The following is a 16,714-nucleotide window of genomic DNA, read 5'->3' on the forward strand; positions in this document are numbered from 1 at the left end:
TCCAATGTGCTGACTTTCCTTGATGGCTTTGAGAAAGAGATCAGTTGTGCTGGGATAGCCCACATGGCAAGGCACAGAATGTGGCCTCCACCATGCCCTCGGAGGCGGAGAGCATCACAAGGCATAGGAAGCCAAGAGAGGAAGCGCATCTCGGTGGCACCTCAGATGAGACTGCAGCCCACAAGCCCATGCCTGTTGCGCTGGCCCATAGAAACGTAAGATCATAAATGTGCTGTTATACATTGCTAGCTTTAGCATGCAATGATGGATGACTACTACAGATTTCAAGATTTTTTTTATTTAAACTGTTTTATTATAAAAGTAACACAAATAACAAATGAAATGTGAAGAAGGTCAAGGCATCCATTTGCTGCCCTGCCATCCTACTGGGACCACAAAATCTGATTGTCTACTTTCATGGCCTGGCATGTTATTAACATCCATGACCACGTATGTTAATGCTCTGTCCATTTTCTTGCTGTAGTGTTTTCTCTGCACCGTTAATTCATAGATACCTGTCTATCGACTACACGTGTGGGATGGCAAAGGCACAGCCAGGCTCCACCATGCTGAATGTATCCTTGATGTAAACCTGCATATAACTGTACTGTCTCTGATAAGAAAGTTCTAGGCTAACTATATTTGCAAGCAATATAGTGCTTCCATCCGAGAAGGTTTTATTCTGAAAGGAAGGTTATGGGTTGGGCCTAGCTAAGTCAGCCCTGACTGCCTTGGAGAGAAAGACGAAGCATGCTGACGAGCCTCACAGCCAATCCTTCAGGAATGAAATCAGCACCAGGAAGGCAGGTGTCATCGTCTAAGAGAAATATTCTGTAACACAGAGGAAGAAGTCAGAACGCACCTAATAGAGAGCATATGCAAGAGTAAAATGAGAAAGGGATTTAATGTAACTATCCCAACGAGGCAGACAAATGGAGAGCAAGCAAACACCAGACATGTACTAAAATGTTACTGACTGAATGTCAACTTAGAATTCTCTAAGTACTTGATTACAACCATTATTGGCCTTTCCATTTCACTGCAGTTACTGAGATGCATGATTGCACAAAATGCTCTGGAAAAATAGGATATTCTCCACAGAATAGAAAAATTAAATTATCCACACTCAGGGTCAGGCCAAGCCTCTCTCCCACTACTGTTTCCTGTCAATCACTTCAAAACTGACCTGAGGGTCTGGCAGCATAAATCCATCGGTAAGTTTATAATAGACTATTGTGGAATCTGACTCCACTATGGCCAAAGTAAAAGACATCGGCAGTTCCGGATCACCTTGCAATTTTCTAGACGCCTTCAGGATTTCCCTTATTCTGAAAATGAAGACAAAGTATATTTGAGACTCACAGTTACTCAATTAACAATAAGATGGAACAGCATAAATTCTTGAGGGAAAGGTAGGATATCCAAAAATGCTAAGGCCATGTCTGGAGGCTCAAATGTACCGCCTTAAGAACAGCCTACATACTCACTGCCTTATTTACTCTCTTTGGGTCAGCTGATTCTGGAACCTCCAAAACACAACTACAACCTAAGAGTGTTTTATGCATCTAATTAGCTAAGGAACACAGATGTTAATTTTCCTGTTTTCCAACTTGGTTACTTATTGGAACAAAGTGGCACTTGGGTCTATTATTTTAAACAGATTGTAGGGCTGTTATGATGGAAAACTCCTATACTTCCAGCCTGGGAGGCAGAGGCAGGAGAATCATGGAAAGCTAGAGACAATACTAGAGAGAAGGCCTACAGAGCTCCTGGCTAGCCAGGGCTTACACAGTGAGACCTTGTCTCGAATATCTGAAAAATAATGAACAGACTGTAATAAACATGTCCCCTTGGTTTTCCGTGGGGTTTATAACTACTGCCTTTGAATATGTAACGCCCCACTGGTTACCATTAGCCCACATGTTCTGCTAATGTTGTGAGGTTTGCTTTTGGTTTTTTTTTTTGGGGGGGTTTTTTTGTTTTGTGTTATTTTCCCAAGTTAATCGGGGGAAGCCACATTAGAGTCTTTTATGTTAACATTCTCGAGTTTCTGATATTCTTTTATTCACATTATCCTGTCATCATTTCCTTGCTCAAAAATGGATTCCATTCTCCCCTTATACTTTCTGCATAAATTGTCAAATATTGCTTGTTTGGATGCAAGTGTTTCGCCTGCACATGCCTACTTATCACGTGTGTGCAGTGCCCACAGAAGAGGGTGCTGGATCCTCGGAACTGCAGTCACCAGCAGCTGCCATGTGGGTGATGGGCACAACACCAGAGGCCTCTGCAACAGCAACACTGCTTTGAGCCACTCATGCGGCTTCTTTCCAGTACACAACACACATAATCTCTCTAAGTATCCTTAACTGGCAGACTATGATGAGAACGGGACAGAAACAAAAAGAAAAGGAGAAAGAGAAAGAAAAGAAAGAACTTGTTAAGACAACTTTATTCAATTTCTCTTTTTTAAACATGTTATTATTAAATGTTTAAAAATAGGTGAGTGTGTGTGCATGTGCACACCTGTGTTTGTGTGTGCATGCTTCTCTGTGTGTACAAATGTATTATTTTGCCTGTGTGTGTATGTGTTTATGTGCATGCTTCTGTGTATGTGCGGGTGTACGGGTCTCCTAAGGTAAGGTGGTGACCTGGGTGGAGCGTGTGTATCTCACACTGCCAGTGAAGATGGAAACGTCCACTGCACTGACTGCTGTTCTTTCATTCTCAGGTCATACTTGTTTTCGGAATCCTCAACAGCAAAACAGTCTTAGGTTAGAGAATTAACTCAACAGTTGTAAAGGAAGTTTTGTTCTCAGAGCTGAGGGAAATTACTGCCAGATTAAATGGAAGTTCCCATCTCTGAGCTTGTTTATACCACTTGGTGCTGTGTGTGGGAAAACTACCAGTGTGTCTTCACAGGAATAGAGGATAGAACGATACCTAGCTACTGCCTGACCACAGCTGGGCAGTCTTACAAAATTTCCTCTTCAAAATCATGTCTTTGAACATGTGTTTAATATAGAGCCATCATCTTCCTAGTCAAGACTTTATTCTTTGTTCCCTTTACAGTACACTGTATAAGCTCATAAAAATACTTAAGCCAACAGGTCTCTGCTACCTTAATTATTAAAAAATATGGATAACATCAGATGCTCTGAAGTTCTACTTTAAAAACTGAAAGATAGCACTTAATTTTCAAAAACTGTGAAACCTTACTTAGAAACCAGAGAACTCTACACGTGAACAAGAGTGACTTCTTTTCTACTTCGTGAAATCTCAGGGAGAAAATCTCAACTAAAGAAAAGGTTATGCTGATAATAACCATAGCTTTCTATTATCAGTAGCAAAATTTGATGCTACTGGTAGACTTCTCCTTTTGATAATTCTTCACAGGTGACCTCTGTGTGATAAACAAAGAGGGTTGATTTTTAATAACTTAATATAACCAAAGACAAACTCAATACCATTTGGGTAATGTCTCAAAGCCAGATTATTTAAGCCTTTCCCATAAATCTTAAATTTGATTTTTCTCTAATGACCCTAAAACAGAAACTGTGGAATCTTTAGAGATTTGCAGTGAGGACAAGAAACTGAGGAAGTATCACTCTTAACTAAAAATGCTGAAATAAAATGCGCCATGAATTAGAAATCATATTAACTTTGATTCACAGATCCTTCTGTTCTCAATAGCCAAGTAAGGATATACTGTGGTTCTATCTATAAAAGGTACTGATTTCTTTATCAGCCTCAGCGTGCCATAATGGAAGGGCATCCCTGACAAAATCCCTGACTGTGAGCTCTGCAACAGCTCAGAATTCACTGTGTTCTTCCATGGGCTCAGGCCTAAAGAAAAATGCCAGGGAGAACAGACTACCTCTTTGGGAATCAGGCCAAAACTTCCTAGTTTTAAAAAAAAAAAAACAAAAAGAAAAAATAAAAAACAAGAAACCAAGGCAGCTGAACTCTCAGTGGGGATTTGCTGAAGAATCAAGTGCCTGTGTGGCTATTCACCTCACTAGGAAGTCATTTTGCTAAAATTAAAAAAAAAAAAAAGTGAGCTTACATTTTTTTTCCTTAGGGTTAAGAAAAAAAAAAGTGTCAACTGAAAGACATGGCCAGAGCTGGGGTTTCACCAGCAAGCAGCAGACCTGACCCCAGCAGAGGCTGTATGAGGACATGTGTCCTGATTATGGAGGAGGCCAAACAGTACAAGTCATTTTATCAATTATCAGATTTCGGGCCTCAAATAAGTGGCTACTAAATAAATTTATAATAAATGCCATGCTTTCAGGAAGAAGTATTTTTAAAGTACAAAGTTATAATTCAAGAAAAAATGTAACATTTATGTACTAAATCCCAGGCAGATGCAGAAGCACACGTCCAGCACTCCAGCACTCAAGAAAGTAAGGCAGGAGGATCATCAACTGGACAGCCTGGGCTACAAAGTGAATACCAGTGGTAGCCTGGGCTATATAGTAAGACCCTGTATTGAGAAAAAATAATTAAATCAAAATACTAATGAGTAGAAATGACGTAAAGAAACTTGGTTCTTCTAACCTTTTATTCTGTGAAACACCACATGGGGACAGAGGGTAAAAGGGTGCATACAGGTGAGAAAGAATGCAATGGAAGTGGACACCAGAAGGCACAGCACATTGCCTCGTCAGTCTGGTGACCTTTGTCAGGTGTGCAGTTACAGCAGAAAAATGGGAAACAGTGAGATTCTGCAAATGAATGGCAGTGTCCAGATATATGCCCCTCCACCATTCCCTCTATAAGCTCTTGAAAGGACAATAGGGTTAACATTCTCTAGTGGATTACCTATTATCTCTCTGCCTCAGAAGCTTAGCCACACAACACAGATACTGAGTTCTGAGTACCATGCACTGGGGTGGGCACTGCGGGTAAACCACTGAATGAAATGAAGTCTCCCCTTCTGTGGAACTAATACCAAACACACATTGTCTATCAATTAGCGTGCCAAGAGTAGTAAGGTAACCTCAGTCAGTGCAGAAGGGGAGATAGTAGCTCAAGCCTCATGAGGAAGCTGTGGTGGAGATGGGAAGAAACTGAGATTATGGCATAGGTTACAGTAGGAGAGGGTTTGATGACTTGTCATCAAATATGAGGAATAGCAAGAAAAATATGTATTTTCTCTACCCATATATAGTCTGTCTGTCTGTCTATATGTGTGTGTGTGTGTGTGTGTGTGTGTGTGCGCGTGTACACATCTGCTTCAGAATGAACAAAAAATATGTGTGTGTGTGTACGACTCTGCTTCAGAATGAACAAAGTTGGAGAAATCACAAAAGGAGGAGATATAGAACAAATCACTTCTTTTTTGACATGCTCATTGGTCACCATTTAGATCATGGTAGACACGTCAAGGAAAGAGTTACATATATGAGTTTGAAGTTCATAGTGCCAGTTAAAGTGGAAATATGGAGATATAAATTGTGGAGGCATCAGTGTACCGATGACATTTACCCATGGACAGAGGAGTGAGTCTGAAGATAGAGACTAAGTCCCAGGGCATGGCAACACCTAGAGGCCAGGAACTTGAAAAGTTCAGCAGAGGTAAAGAGGAGAAAGTGAAGGAGGACCACACATCCAAGGACACTCTTGCACTAACCGCCTCTTACATGCTCACAGGCTCGTCCATTCCAGCTGGGATCCCTCATGGAAAACAGAAGAGCACCACCATAGCTGACTCTCTCTTTCAGGACCTACTGCTGTTTCCTAAAGACCTCACAGTGACAAAAACTCCTGCTCTACTTTCTCTTACTTCTGAATTCCTTACTCTCAAACCATCCCTCCCAGGCTGCTTCTCCTAAAGTACTGCTGCCCAGGAGGGTGACTCTTTAAACATTCTTTCCGTCCCTCCTCTCCGCTCTGCCCCACTCTTCCAGTTGTTTGCATCTCCCAGAACACATCTCTCCCTTGCCCCACCCACATGTATACATGAACACATAATTCAAGCTCTCACCAAATGTAGGCAGCTGCTGCCTCTGCCATTACTACATACCCGTTCACAACCAACCAGTCATGGCTGTCAGGCTTGCTCAGGCTCAACAATTTGTTTCCACCGTGACTGCTGCTGCTCCTTCTTGTCCATCTCAAGGTCTGTACTTCTTTCAAGTGGCTTGTCTTCCAGGGAATACTCCCAGACTCCCCACTCCTTCCTATACCATTAGACTTCTGTCTCATCCCTCTGCAGTCTTCTGAAGTACTGTAGATACATTCCTCCATACATCACCCTAAGTATAGTCTGTCCCTCTAAACCCTGGACTCTGAGCATCATGTAGGAAAGGCCTGTGGTACTTTGTACCCTTGACTCCAGGCCTCCAATATAAACGAGAAAAACCATGAGCAATCTAAAATTTACTTTTTTATCCTCTCCCCAAACCAAAATAGCCTATTTTGCCTTTCAATAGTCTATAATTATATTCATATTAATTTATGTTCACTGTATTTAATGGTTAAAAATATGGTTATTTACATCTTAACATTGTTATTTTAATGTAAGAACAGTAAAACACGACTTTAATTTTCTCTATTCAGCTTAAAATATCATCTTCTCCCTGCAAATCTATTAATTCAACTGGTACACAAATAAATAATTTATCCATTTATATTGTGTGGGAAACTGCTGTGATATCTTGTAGGGACAACACTAACAGCTGATAAAGTACTTGTGTAAGTAATCATGTCACTTAAAGAAAAATTACTATTGATGGTCTTCAAAGGCTATGTAGAGAAAAATAACAAATGAAAAAGAAGAACTACACTTTACTTAGTTCAGTGTAGGAAGAAGGAAGTGCATTCTTCTGAGAGGGCTGTGGCAAGCAGGACATGGTATGCCTAAATAACCTAGATGAGGACAACCAAGCATCCTAACTTTGGCTCCAGCACTCCTTCACTGTACAGGAATCTTGCCAAAGGAGTCTCCTTAGCCTCGACGACCGACGGCGAGGTCTCAGGCTTTCCCCTCTCTAGAGGTGAACTAGAAGACAGCTGGAATGCTGAAGCTGCTTCCTGATCTGCGGAGTGACACTTGCACCAGAAGTCATGCCATGAAAGAGGACATTTGAGTGACTTAGAGAATGCTCTAGTGTGCGGCTGGGAGGCTCCGTCCCACTTGCACTGCCCTCTAACACTGAGAAAGCTTTACAGTTTAGCCAGGTGTGACAGATCAGCAATGCACAGCTAGTACTAAGGACAAACAACCTTACCATCTTTAAAACAATGGAGATTTCACATGAACTCTGTGGATTTCATAATCGTGTAAGAATTCAATCCTACTCAGCTCATTTTACCATATAGAACTACAGAAAGGCTTGGATACCCAGCTATGGTTCTAGCTCCAGCCCCTCTAATATATCACTGAAAGCACTAAACCAGTGCTCAACCTTTCTAATGCTGTGACCCTTTGATACAGTTCCTCATGTTGTGTGACCCCCCAACCATGAAATCATTGTCATTGAGACTTCACAACTGAATTCTGCTACTGTTGTGAGTCGTAACATAAATATCTGATATGCAGGACACTGATATGTGGCTTCTGTGAAAGAGTCATTTGACCGCCAAGGGGTTGTGACCCGCAGGTTGAGAACCACTGCACTGACACTGAAATTGAGACAGGATGTAAGGTCTCTCAAGAAGAAACAAAACACTGGTGGTCAAGAAACAGAAAACCCCTTTTCCCTCTTATTTCATTCTGAGCCTTGCTGTAAGGTACTTAAAATATTTCCCCTTTACATCACCTGTACTTAACGCTATTCTAAACGCCTGAAACACAGTAATCCTGACTCAGGTGTGACTCTCAATGGCAGAGTAGCTTTTCTTTGAAGGAATATGTATTCTTTCAGCTGTCAGTATATGTGATCATGGTAAAACACTTAGTTTTAACTTTCACCCAAAGGGAAGCTACCTAAACATAAATTTTACTTCATTTTCAAAATCCACATTGAAAAAGATGGGACACGCCTCAAACTGATGCAGGCTTCCTTGTTGTCTCACACTGTTCTAAGTGTGTGTAGGGGTGGGGAGGGTTGCAGAGTTGCACACACAAAGGGACCAGAAGAGGATGCTGAATGTCTTCTTCAATTGTCCTCTCTGCCTTATTCCTTTAAAATAGACTCCCTCGCAGAACCTCATTGTTTTGCTAGGCTGGCTGGCCAGTAAGCTCTCAAGATCTGCCTGTCTCTGCCCCCAACATTAGGGTTACAGGCACACAGCTGGCTTTTGACATACGTGCTGGGGATTTGAACTCAGGTCCTTAGGCTTGCATAGCAAGCACTTTTACCCACTGAGCTACATCCCCCAGTCTTCATCTTTAATTCCATCAGCTCTATGACCTCTGTGGAAATCTGTGACTGTGACTTCATACACCGCTTTATCTGGAGAAAAGCACTCACATCCACAGGCATTTTCTGAAGTGTTACACGGACTCCTTAGATCCCTGAGATTCACTTAAGCAGAACACAAGCTGAGGACATACCATGCTCATTTATTATTTCATAATGCAGACTAAAAATTATCTAGAAAATATTGTAAATAAAAAAAGAAACAACAGCAAATAGACAACTCATATCCAACAGCATAGTATCTCCACTAATTAGAAACAGACATTTTGCAAATTTTGTTCTCCCAAAGGAAAAGTAATTAAACTAGTATTTTCAGAAGGATACACACGCACACGAACCCACACAAACACACAGATTGCTGTCTGTAAGCAGGTGAAGGCAGGTGTAGGATAAGGCTAGAGCCTATGAGTGGGCAGTGGAGAAAGAAGGCAGGCTGAGAATTAGAGACAGAGGGAAGAGTGGGAGACAGAGAGGAGGAGACAAGATGGAACCTACAGGAGAGGAAGAGGAGCCAGAACCACACCGTCCTAGGAGCTGTAAGTATTAGGGATTCTTAGATAGATGATTAAATAATAAGTAGGGTACATTTGCCTCATCTAGGGGTGTAGTTTGTGTTTATATCAATTCTGTTTTGAGTTCATTGTGCAGGTGTTTTGTGGGTTGAGAATTTACTGATATAAATCTGACTAATAAATTACAAGCCTCTAGCATTTTGATTTTACTGGGTTACAGGGATTTATGACAGCTAATCACAGGGGCAGATGGCTGGGAATGTGAACAAGATCTGCTCCATGGAGACCCTAGCAGCAGGGAAACTACAATACCAGAAATTAGCCAGTGATAGTGTGGGTGCCTTGTTTTTTTATATATTTCACGCAACACACACACACACACACACACAGGCATACACACACATACACACACATACACACACATACACACGCACACACGCGCACACACACACACGCACACACACGCACACACACACGACCTTCTGAGACTGAAAACTGTGACACACTACATTAACTATACTTGAATGGCTGTGGGTCTATATTAGTAATAGAATGAAATCTGCCTGTCTAGTGCTAGAAACTATGAAAACAAAGCCACCAGGACCACAGCCTGGGAAAGCTAATAGGAAATGCACACAAAAAAGTCCAGAAATTCTGAGAAATATACCAGATATACAGTGACATTAAGACCTGATACTAAGAACTGCTCAGAACTATTAAGTTTTAAGGAATCAAAAAAATATACACTCTATAGCATAAAAAATGAGCCATGAGGGCTGGAGAGATGGCTCAGTGGTTAAGAGTACTGACTGCTCTTCCAGAGGTCCTGAGTTCAATTCCCAGCAACCCCATAGTGGCTCACAGCCATCTGTAGTGGGATCTAATACCCTCTTCTGGTATGTCTGAAGACAGATACAATGTACTCTGTCTGTTTGCCACTCAATAATCAAACAGCAAGATAGCTAATGGTTTGAACCGATACAGTAGGATTGTTTGTCTACACTAAAGGCACATTCTGAAACTGCACTGTAGTTAACACAAGTTACAGGTAATACGTGCCAGCTGCCCAGTTTTATAGACTCCAAAACTCTGACTGTACATAAGGAGTTATTATGGTACACATATGACCCTGAACTCCAGCAGCCTGTTTATGTCTTTGGCTCTCGGTTTATTATGCTTCCCATTTCCCTATTAATAAAAACGTTATTTATGGTGTTGTTAGAAATAAAAAGCATTAAGAATAAGAGTCATAAGAAACTAGCCAGTGCAGCTTCAAATGGCTCCTGGAAACAGTTTGCTCTGTGATGTGTGACACGTCATTTGTTTCTAACAATATGGGCCAGGCAGGATATTCTTAAAATTAAGTCAGTGTTCTTGTTAATACATCAGTGGCATCCACTCACATCCCAACATAGTTTCTGAGCTGTGCTGATAGATCAATTGTCATAAAGTAAGAACAATGGTAACCTCTGAGAGAAGGAACAAACCACTCCACACACTGGGATAGGTCAACTGTCATAAAGTAAGAATAGTAGTTACCTCTGAGAGAAGGAATGAGCCATTCCACACACTGGGAAGGGCTCTGAGAAGGCCTTGGCCACAGTTATGGGAGTTGGGTATTTGGAACTATGGGGTCTTGGGTATGGGTTTTATTTTACAATAAAAGATCTTTTAAAATTCAATAAAGAAAGAAGAACAAAGGGCTGGAGAAAAGCTTAGGCACTACAGTGCTTGTTACACAAGCATGAAGGCCTAAGCCTGATCCCCCAAATCCCCACTAAAACAACAACCACATTAGGAGCGAGTATGAGGGCCTGTGCCTACAATCTCAGTGCTGGGAGGGCAGTCAGTAGGTCTTTAGAGCTCACTGGCCCTGCAGCCAAGCCTTCTCGGGGAGTGCCAGGCTAGTAAGAGTCACAGTAACCATTTAATCTGAATAGGCCTTTGCCAGTTATACATGGCATATCTCTTCTCCTACACTGTCAGTCACAGTGTAAACTGACAGCAATCCTCCTCCAAGGACACCTTAGCAGTAACAGTCAAAAGAGACAGGTGTCAACGCCATATATCCCAATCGTTCCACCTCTAGGCACTGCCTTAGGACGCTCGCACCTGAGCACAAGAGCTGCCTATAATGTGCTCATTAGTGAGACATCTGAAAGTGTGAGTACTCAAAGCCTGCCTGACCTAGAAGAATTATAGCAATTATAGCAATTAGTAAGAAGAGAGCATTAAGAATAACTTAATGATGTACCTTAGGTTTCAGAAACACAAGGAAAGCCAAACTCAAAATTAATAGATGGAAAAATAATAATGATGAAGCAGAAATCAATGAACTGGAAATAAAACATACAATAGATGAAGAGCCAATGACACTAAGAGCTCAGTCTTTAAAAAGATAAAACAAACACTTACTCAAATCAGCCAAAGATGGAGAATGCCTGGACTAGTAAATCTGGAGATGAAGACAGATGAAATCTGGATGATATGAAGACAGATACTAATAAAATTCAGAGGTTCATTAAGGAACTGTTTTGAAAACCTAAATTCTAAAAGATTGGAAAATCTAGAGAAAATTGATAGCAATGTTGATAGTCTCCCCAACTTAACAAACCTAGTAGCTATAAACAACATAATAGATCCACAGAGCCTGAGAATGAAGCAGGAATCCCCAACAACTACCACAGACAGCATGGCCTCACTGCACGTGCGGAGTCTGCAAACTCCAAGGAGTGGTGAGTAAATGTTAGAGAACTCTGTTGGAAATGAGGATGACAGGGGTTATTCAGGAGAACGAAGGCTCTTTTCCTCCTCTGTCATTTTTTCAAACACAGAATCTCTTGTTAACCTTTTAAAAATTAAATTAAAAAGAGACCTTTATTTAGAATGCCAAGCAAGAAATACACCTCAAGCTAGACACAAGGATGATGATCATAAAAGAAAGGATGAGTGCACATGATTATATTCAAATTAAGATGTCACTCATTAACGCATAAAATGGCAAGGGGTGGGGTTAAAAGCTGGAACATACAACCAATGAAAGATTATTGACAAAACCATAAAAGGAATTTATAAAAGTGAAGAAAAAAAAACAAGAAAAAAGAAAACCCACAAAGAGTCTAACGGGCAAGGGTCTAAGGGTTTACTAAGACAAAAGTCCTTGCTCACCTGTTATGGCTGAGGGAAGCAGAAATGGGTGTAGGCACCACCGTCTGCAGCCCTTCCCCTTCGATCTCAGTGCCTAGGAGGCAGATGAGTTGTAGCTCTGGTATTCCTACACAGTTTACTTCATGCCAACTCTTACCTGAAAGAGCATCAAGAATGGGCAAATGCATTCATTCAAAAGCAAAGATAACCATTCTAAACTTCTAATACTCAGATGAGCAAACTGCACTATTATAATATTGCTTATTATATGTGAATAATTCTATATGACAACCCAATCCCCCAACCTCCCCAACCCCAATAGCAAACCAATATAAACAAGCAACTTACTCTCCATGAGATCCAGGTAAACCAAGAATGCTATATAAACTTGGGTGGCATCTCCTATATCTAACTCCATCATTTCTAAGTACTGAAAATCAAAACATAATTGTTAAATAGAGGAGAAAATAATAGCTCAATATTTTCTTTCATTTAACAAATATTCACTAAATATATGCATATATATCCATATATATATATGGATATAAACTATCTTCCAGATTTAATGGAAGTTAAAAGAACATACAATCTTATCTCTGCCTCTAAAGAAAATCTACAATTGTTAAATATGTCCATGCAGCCTCCCTTTCTGCATCAAAGACTCTACCTTATCAATTACAAAAATCTAAGAATGTTTAAGTCCCTTATAGAAACACAAGAATATTTACAAATAATCTGTGTGATCTTTCCACACACTTTAAACAATCTACAGGTTACTTTAAGTGCTACATAATGTTTAGAAATAATGATAATAAAAGTCTGCACATGTATAATGCAGAGGAAATTTTTTTCAAATGTTTTCAATTAAAAACTAATTAGTAAATCCTATATATGGAGGACTAGCTATACTTAAAACTGGTAGGCAAATGACAATTAAAAGTGTGTGAGTTATAAAACAATAACAGAATAGGTCAGAGGAAGTATTCTCAGAGGATGGACTAGCAAATGTTTCATGACAGACTGGATGCAAAGGAAGCCTTGTGTGACTTGTGTGTACGAAGAAGAGTAATGATGGAAATCAAGAATAAGCTACAGATATTCAAGTCTATAAATAATCATATCCACCAGGAGCAGAGAAAATTTAGATTTTCATTGAGCTATGTTACGGGATGCCTCAATTCCTCTGGCATCTAACTTGCATACAGAAAAAAATATCTGCTAATTATTAACAGTTCCTGCTTTTGAATGGGAGTTATTTAATTGAGTTTTAAAGAAGCAAATTACTTCTTTCAGACTTGCTAGTTGAAAACCTCAGACATCTACTCCTGCAGGGAAGGCCCTGGGCATCCACACACAGTGGGGCAGGTGTATACACACAGAGTTGATGCACAGATCAGATATTTGGAGAACCTTGAGGGGACAGACCTAAAGTCACCGTCTCCACTGGCTACATGGTAAATGTACAGGTTCAAAAGAAAGGCTTTGTGTGTCCCAAATCTCAAAAGGTGCTTGACAATGGTATCGAGACATAATTTTGGGTTAGGCTATAAGGTCTAATTTGTTGATTCTGGAAGAAAAAAATATCAACAGGAAGATGTGGTGGTTTATACAGTCATTAAGTTCAACAGGAAAAGAATCTGCAAGTAAAACTGTCTAAAGGCAACATCAAACCTTCAAAGAATTACTAAAAAACACTTATATAGTACTTTTTATATGTCAGATTCCTTATAAAAATTACCCTATGAGGTTAAGTACTACCATTATCCCCTATTTTTAAATAATGAAACTGTGATATACTGAGACACGACAAAAAATTGAAGCACAACTACAGTGTGGTCAAACAAGTCAAAGCAGATCAAAGTTTACCACCTTTGTAACAGAAATAAGATTCAAACTTGGGAAGTCTGAAATGGCCTCCATGTTCCTAGTCACTGTTGATGTCTTCTCTGTCTCTCTCTGACCCCTTCCCTGTCATTATGGAACCAAGTAACTCCCATCCTATTGTTTATGGAGACGATGACGGGAAATAGTAAAACACTGTGCTTCAAGAAGTGGGAAAAGGTACCTTTTTAAGATTTGTATTTACAAATATTCACTTTCCTTGACAAGCAAAAGGTTATTCTTATTTTCCTTGAGGCCAACACAGAAAATATAATGTTAATAGTTCTCTGCCCTATGCAAGAACTTACTCAAACTTTCTAAGAAATCTGAAAAGTTAGGATTCTGCTCCCATACAGAATCAAGATGCACACACTTTGGGCCTAAGGCTAAGTGTAATGCGACTGTGCCTAAACACATTATTTTCAGACTCCTAGATCTCAGCCATAGCCCACAGACTTTTTGTTTGTTTGCTTGCTTGTTTTGTTTTTGTTTTTCGAGACAGGGTTTCTCTGTGTAGCTGTGGCTGTCCTGGAACTCACTCTGTAGACCAGGCTGGCCTCGAACTCAGAAATCCTCCTGCCTCTACCTCCCAAGTGCTGAGATTAAAGGCCTGTGCCACCACTGCCTGGCTCACAGACTATTTCTGATCTGTTAACTGTGGACTCAGTCCATCTCAGAAAGGACTATCTAGTTAGGAAAACAGGTATTAATGGAGGGCTCATCAGCGGCCTTGGGAGCGTGATAGGAATGATGTCAGTCTGTACTATATAACTCATATAAACAAACAAAAATGAAACTGCAGGCGACCAGTGGCCTTGCAGTCGGGATTTCCCCCTCTCCCTACCCATCCCCCGAAACCCCCGGCCGCAAGGCTGGCGTGTGTCCTCCGCTGAGACGTGGGCCAGAGAGGGAGCGCAGTGCCGAGGGCCGGGTCGGCGCCCTGCTGGCCTCGCGCCTCCTGACCTTAGGGTGTGTGCCCATCCAGGCGTCCTCGGGAGCCCACTTGTGGGCGGCGCCGCCATCGCGAACCGGACCGGGGCCAGGCCCGCTAGAGCCTGGGGTAGGCTCGGAATCGCTGCGCTCCTCCATGCCGCCCGGGTAGAAGTCGTTGTGCACCGCGAACCCCACCCGGCCAGAAGCCGAGACCAGCACGTCTGAGTTCCGCTTCCCGCCGCGCACACTGGGCGGAGAGTTGGCCGGGCCACGCCCTCTGACCAGGGGACCTGCACCAGCGCGGATGAGCTCTGCCCTCACACCTCTCCTCCCTACCGCCGCTAGTCTGGGCAGTTTGAAGGGTAGAGAAAGTTAACTAATAACCTGAATTCAGAATTCTTCAGCCCTTCGTAAACACGTGTTCTCGCTTGAGAAATGAAGGATTCTTAAATCGTCTTTGCCTTCAGATCCTGATCTTCAGTTCCTGGGAGCAGGAAAAGACCCCATTCAATGCCCTACTGTGGAAGTTTAAAATAAAAGCATAGTTGTAAAACAAGCCATCTTTCAAGATTAGAAAAAACATGAAGTGTTGAACGGGTATTGAGAACTAACATAAACACGTGACTTAAAAGCCAAGGATGAGACCCTTCAGACTGATGAGTAGGGCATGGCAAGTGGGTTTGGATTTACCCTGAGTGAAAAAGGAGCCAGCGGAGATTCCTGGTAAATAAAAGGAGTGACTTCAAAGCCACTATATTAACCAAGACCAAAAAGGGTTCCAAATTTAAAGTACCAGGCAAAAGAAAACTTGTGATTCAAAACCACAGTCGATTAAGAATCTTGTGTTGAAACAAACAAGACTTTGATGTGACCGTTACAACCATCAACACTGAAGTACAGTAAAGCATATTTTTAAGGGATGGAAATCTCAAGATTCAAATCCCAAAAATGTAAATTTTTAAAAATCCAAATGGGCGTTCTGTAGTTCAAGATTACGATCTCAGAAATAAAGATTTTCAGTGGGTGATTTTTTTTTTTGACAACCAAAATGAAATTTGGAGGGAGTGGGGGTGGGGAGCAGGTGAGGTTGCAGGTAGATCAAGAGAAATCACCAGAGATGGACATTTACTTTCATAAGTGGAAGGAGTCAAAGTGCCAGGCTTGGTGGTGAATGCGTATAATCTCAGAATTTGGGAGGGTGAAACAGAAGGACCATGATGTTGAGGCCAGCTGAGTCTACAGAGTAAGTTCTAGTTCAACCTGGGCTATATATCAAAACTTGTCTCAATAAACGAACACACAGAAAAGGAACAAAGCCTTAAAGAACAAACAAAGCCTTAAGGATTTGCCACATGGGTAGAAAATGTTGAAGACATGATGGCCAATTTTTTCACTATTTTAATGAAATAAATTTGCCCATACAAAATGATAAATATCAATTAAATGAGACATAAATTACATTGTTGAATTAAAAAAAAAGAAAGAGAGAGAAAACCTTAAATGTATCAGAAAATTAACTACAAGAAAACTCCACCTACAAAGATCCGTATGAAATCATTATCTTTGCCTCCACAAAACAGCTATTGAACAACACCCCACCTCCAAAAGCAAATAGTACTAAAATTGTGAGGCTCCCTGAAGCAGCAAACACTGACACTAATTAGAAATGAATAAACTCTCCTCTCTGGCTCTGTTTAATTTAAACACTTAAATTGGTCAAAGAGTTAATAGCATTTGGTTCCTAATCTGAGAACGGAGATCCTGTAATTCAGGAAATCCAAGGAGAATAGATTCTGGGTGAATAAGACTCCAACATCTGCAAGGGAAAATTTTCTACGAGGGCTGAGTGATGTCTCAGCACTGGCTTCTCTT

At 41.0% G+C, this 16,714-nt stretch overlaps 1 protein-coding gene across 1 annotated transcript; it reads right to left on the bottom strand.

Annotated features, from left to right (window-relative positions):
- Positions 1 to 279: 279 nt before the first annotated feature.
- Tsen15 (tRNA splicing endonuclease subunit 15) lies at positions 280 to 15,089 on the bottom strand. The gene is made up of 5 exons (XM_028775765.1): positions 14,873 to 15,089; positions 12,377 to 12,458; positions 12,050 to 12,185; positions 1,187 to 1,328; positions 280 to 831 (listed from the first exon to the last, which is right to left on the bottom strand). The coding sequence occupies exons 1-5, from the start codon at positions 14,996 to 14,998 to the stop codon at positions 811 to 813; spliced, it is 507 nt and encodes a 168-aa protein (XP_028631598.1). The 5' UTR covers positions 14,999 to 15,089; the 3' UTR covers positions 280 to 810.
- Positions 15,090 to 16,714: the final 1,625 nt, after the last annotated feature.

The sequence above is a fragment of the Grammomys surdaster genome, unplaced genomic scaffold, assembly GCF_004785775.1.
Source record: "Grammomys surdaster isolate TR1022 unplaced genomic scaffold, NIH_TR_1.0 259, whole genome shotgun sequence".
Classification (NCBI taxonomy): Eukaryota; Metazoa; Chordata; class Mammalia; order Rodentia; family Muridae; genus Grammomys; species Grammomys surdaster.

Bases quoted from the DNA above. Each gene is read 5' to 3' on its own strand.
- Tsen15 (XM_028775765.1), bottom strand. From the start codon at position 14,998: ATGGAGGAGCGCAGCGATTCCGAGCCTACCCCAGGCTCTAGCGGGCCT. The intron at 12,459-14,872 runs GTCAGGAGGCGC...TTTGATTTTCAG, and splicing joins GGATGGGCACACACCCTAAG to TACTTAGAAATGATGGAGTT. The intron at 832-1,186 runs GTCAGTTTTGAA...TCTGTGTTACAG, and splicing joins TTATGCTGCCAGACCCTCAG to AATATTTCTCTTAGACGATG.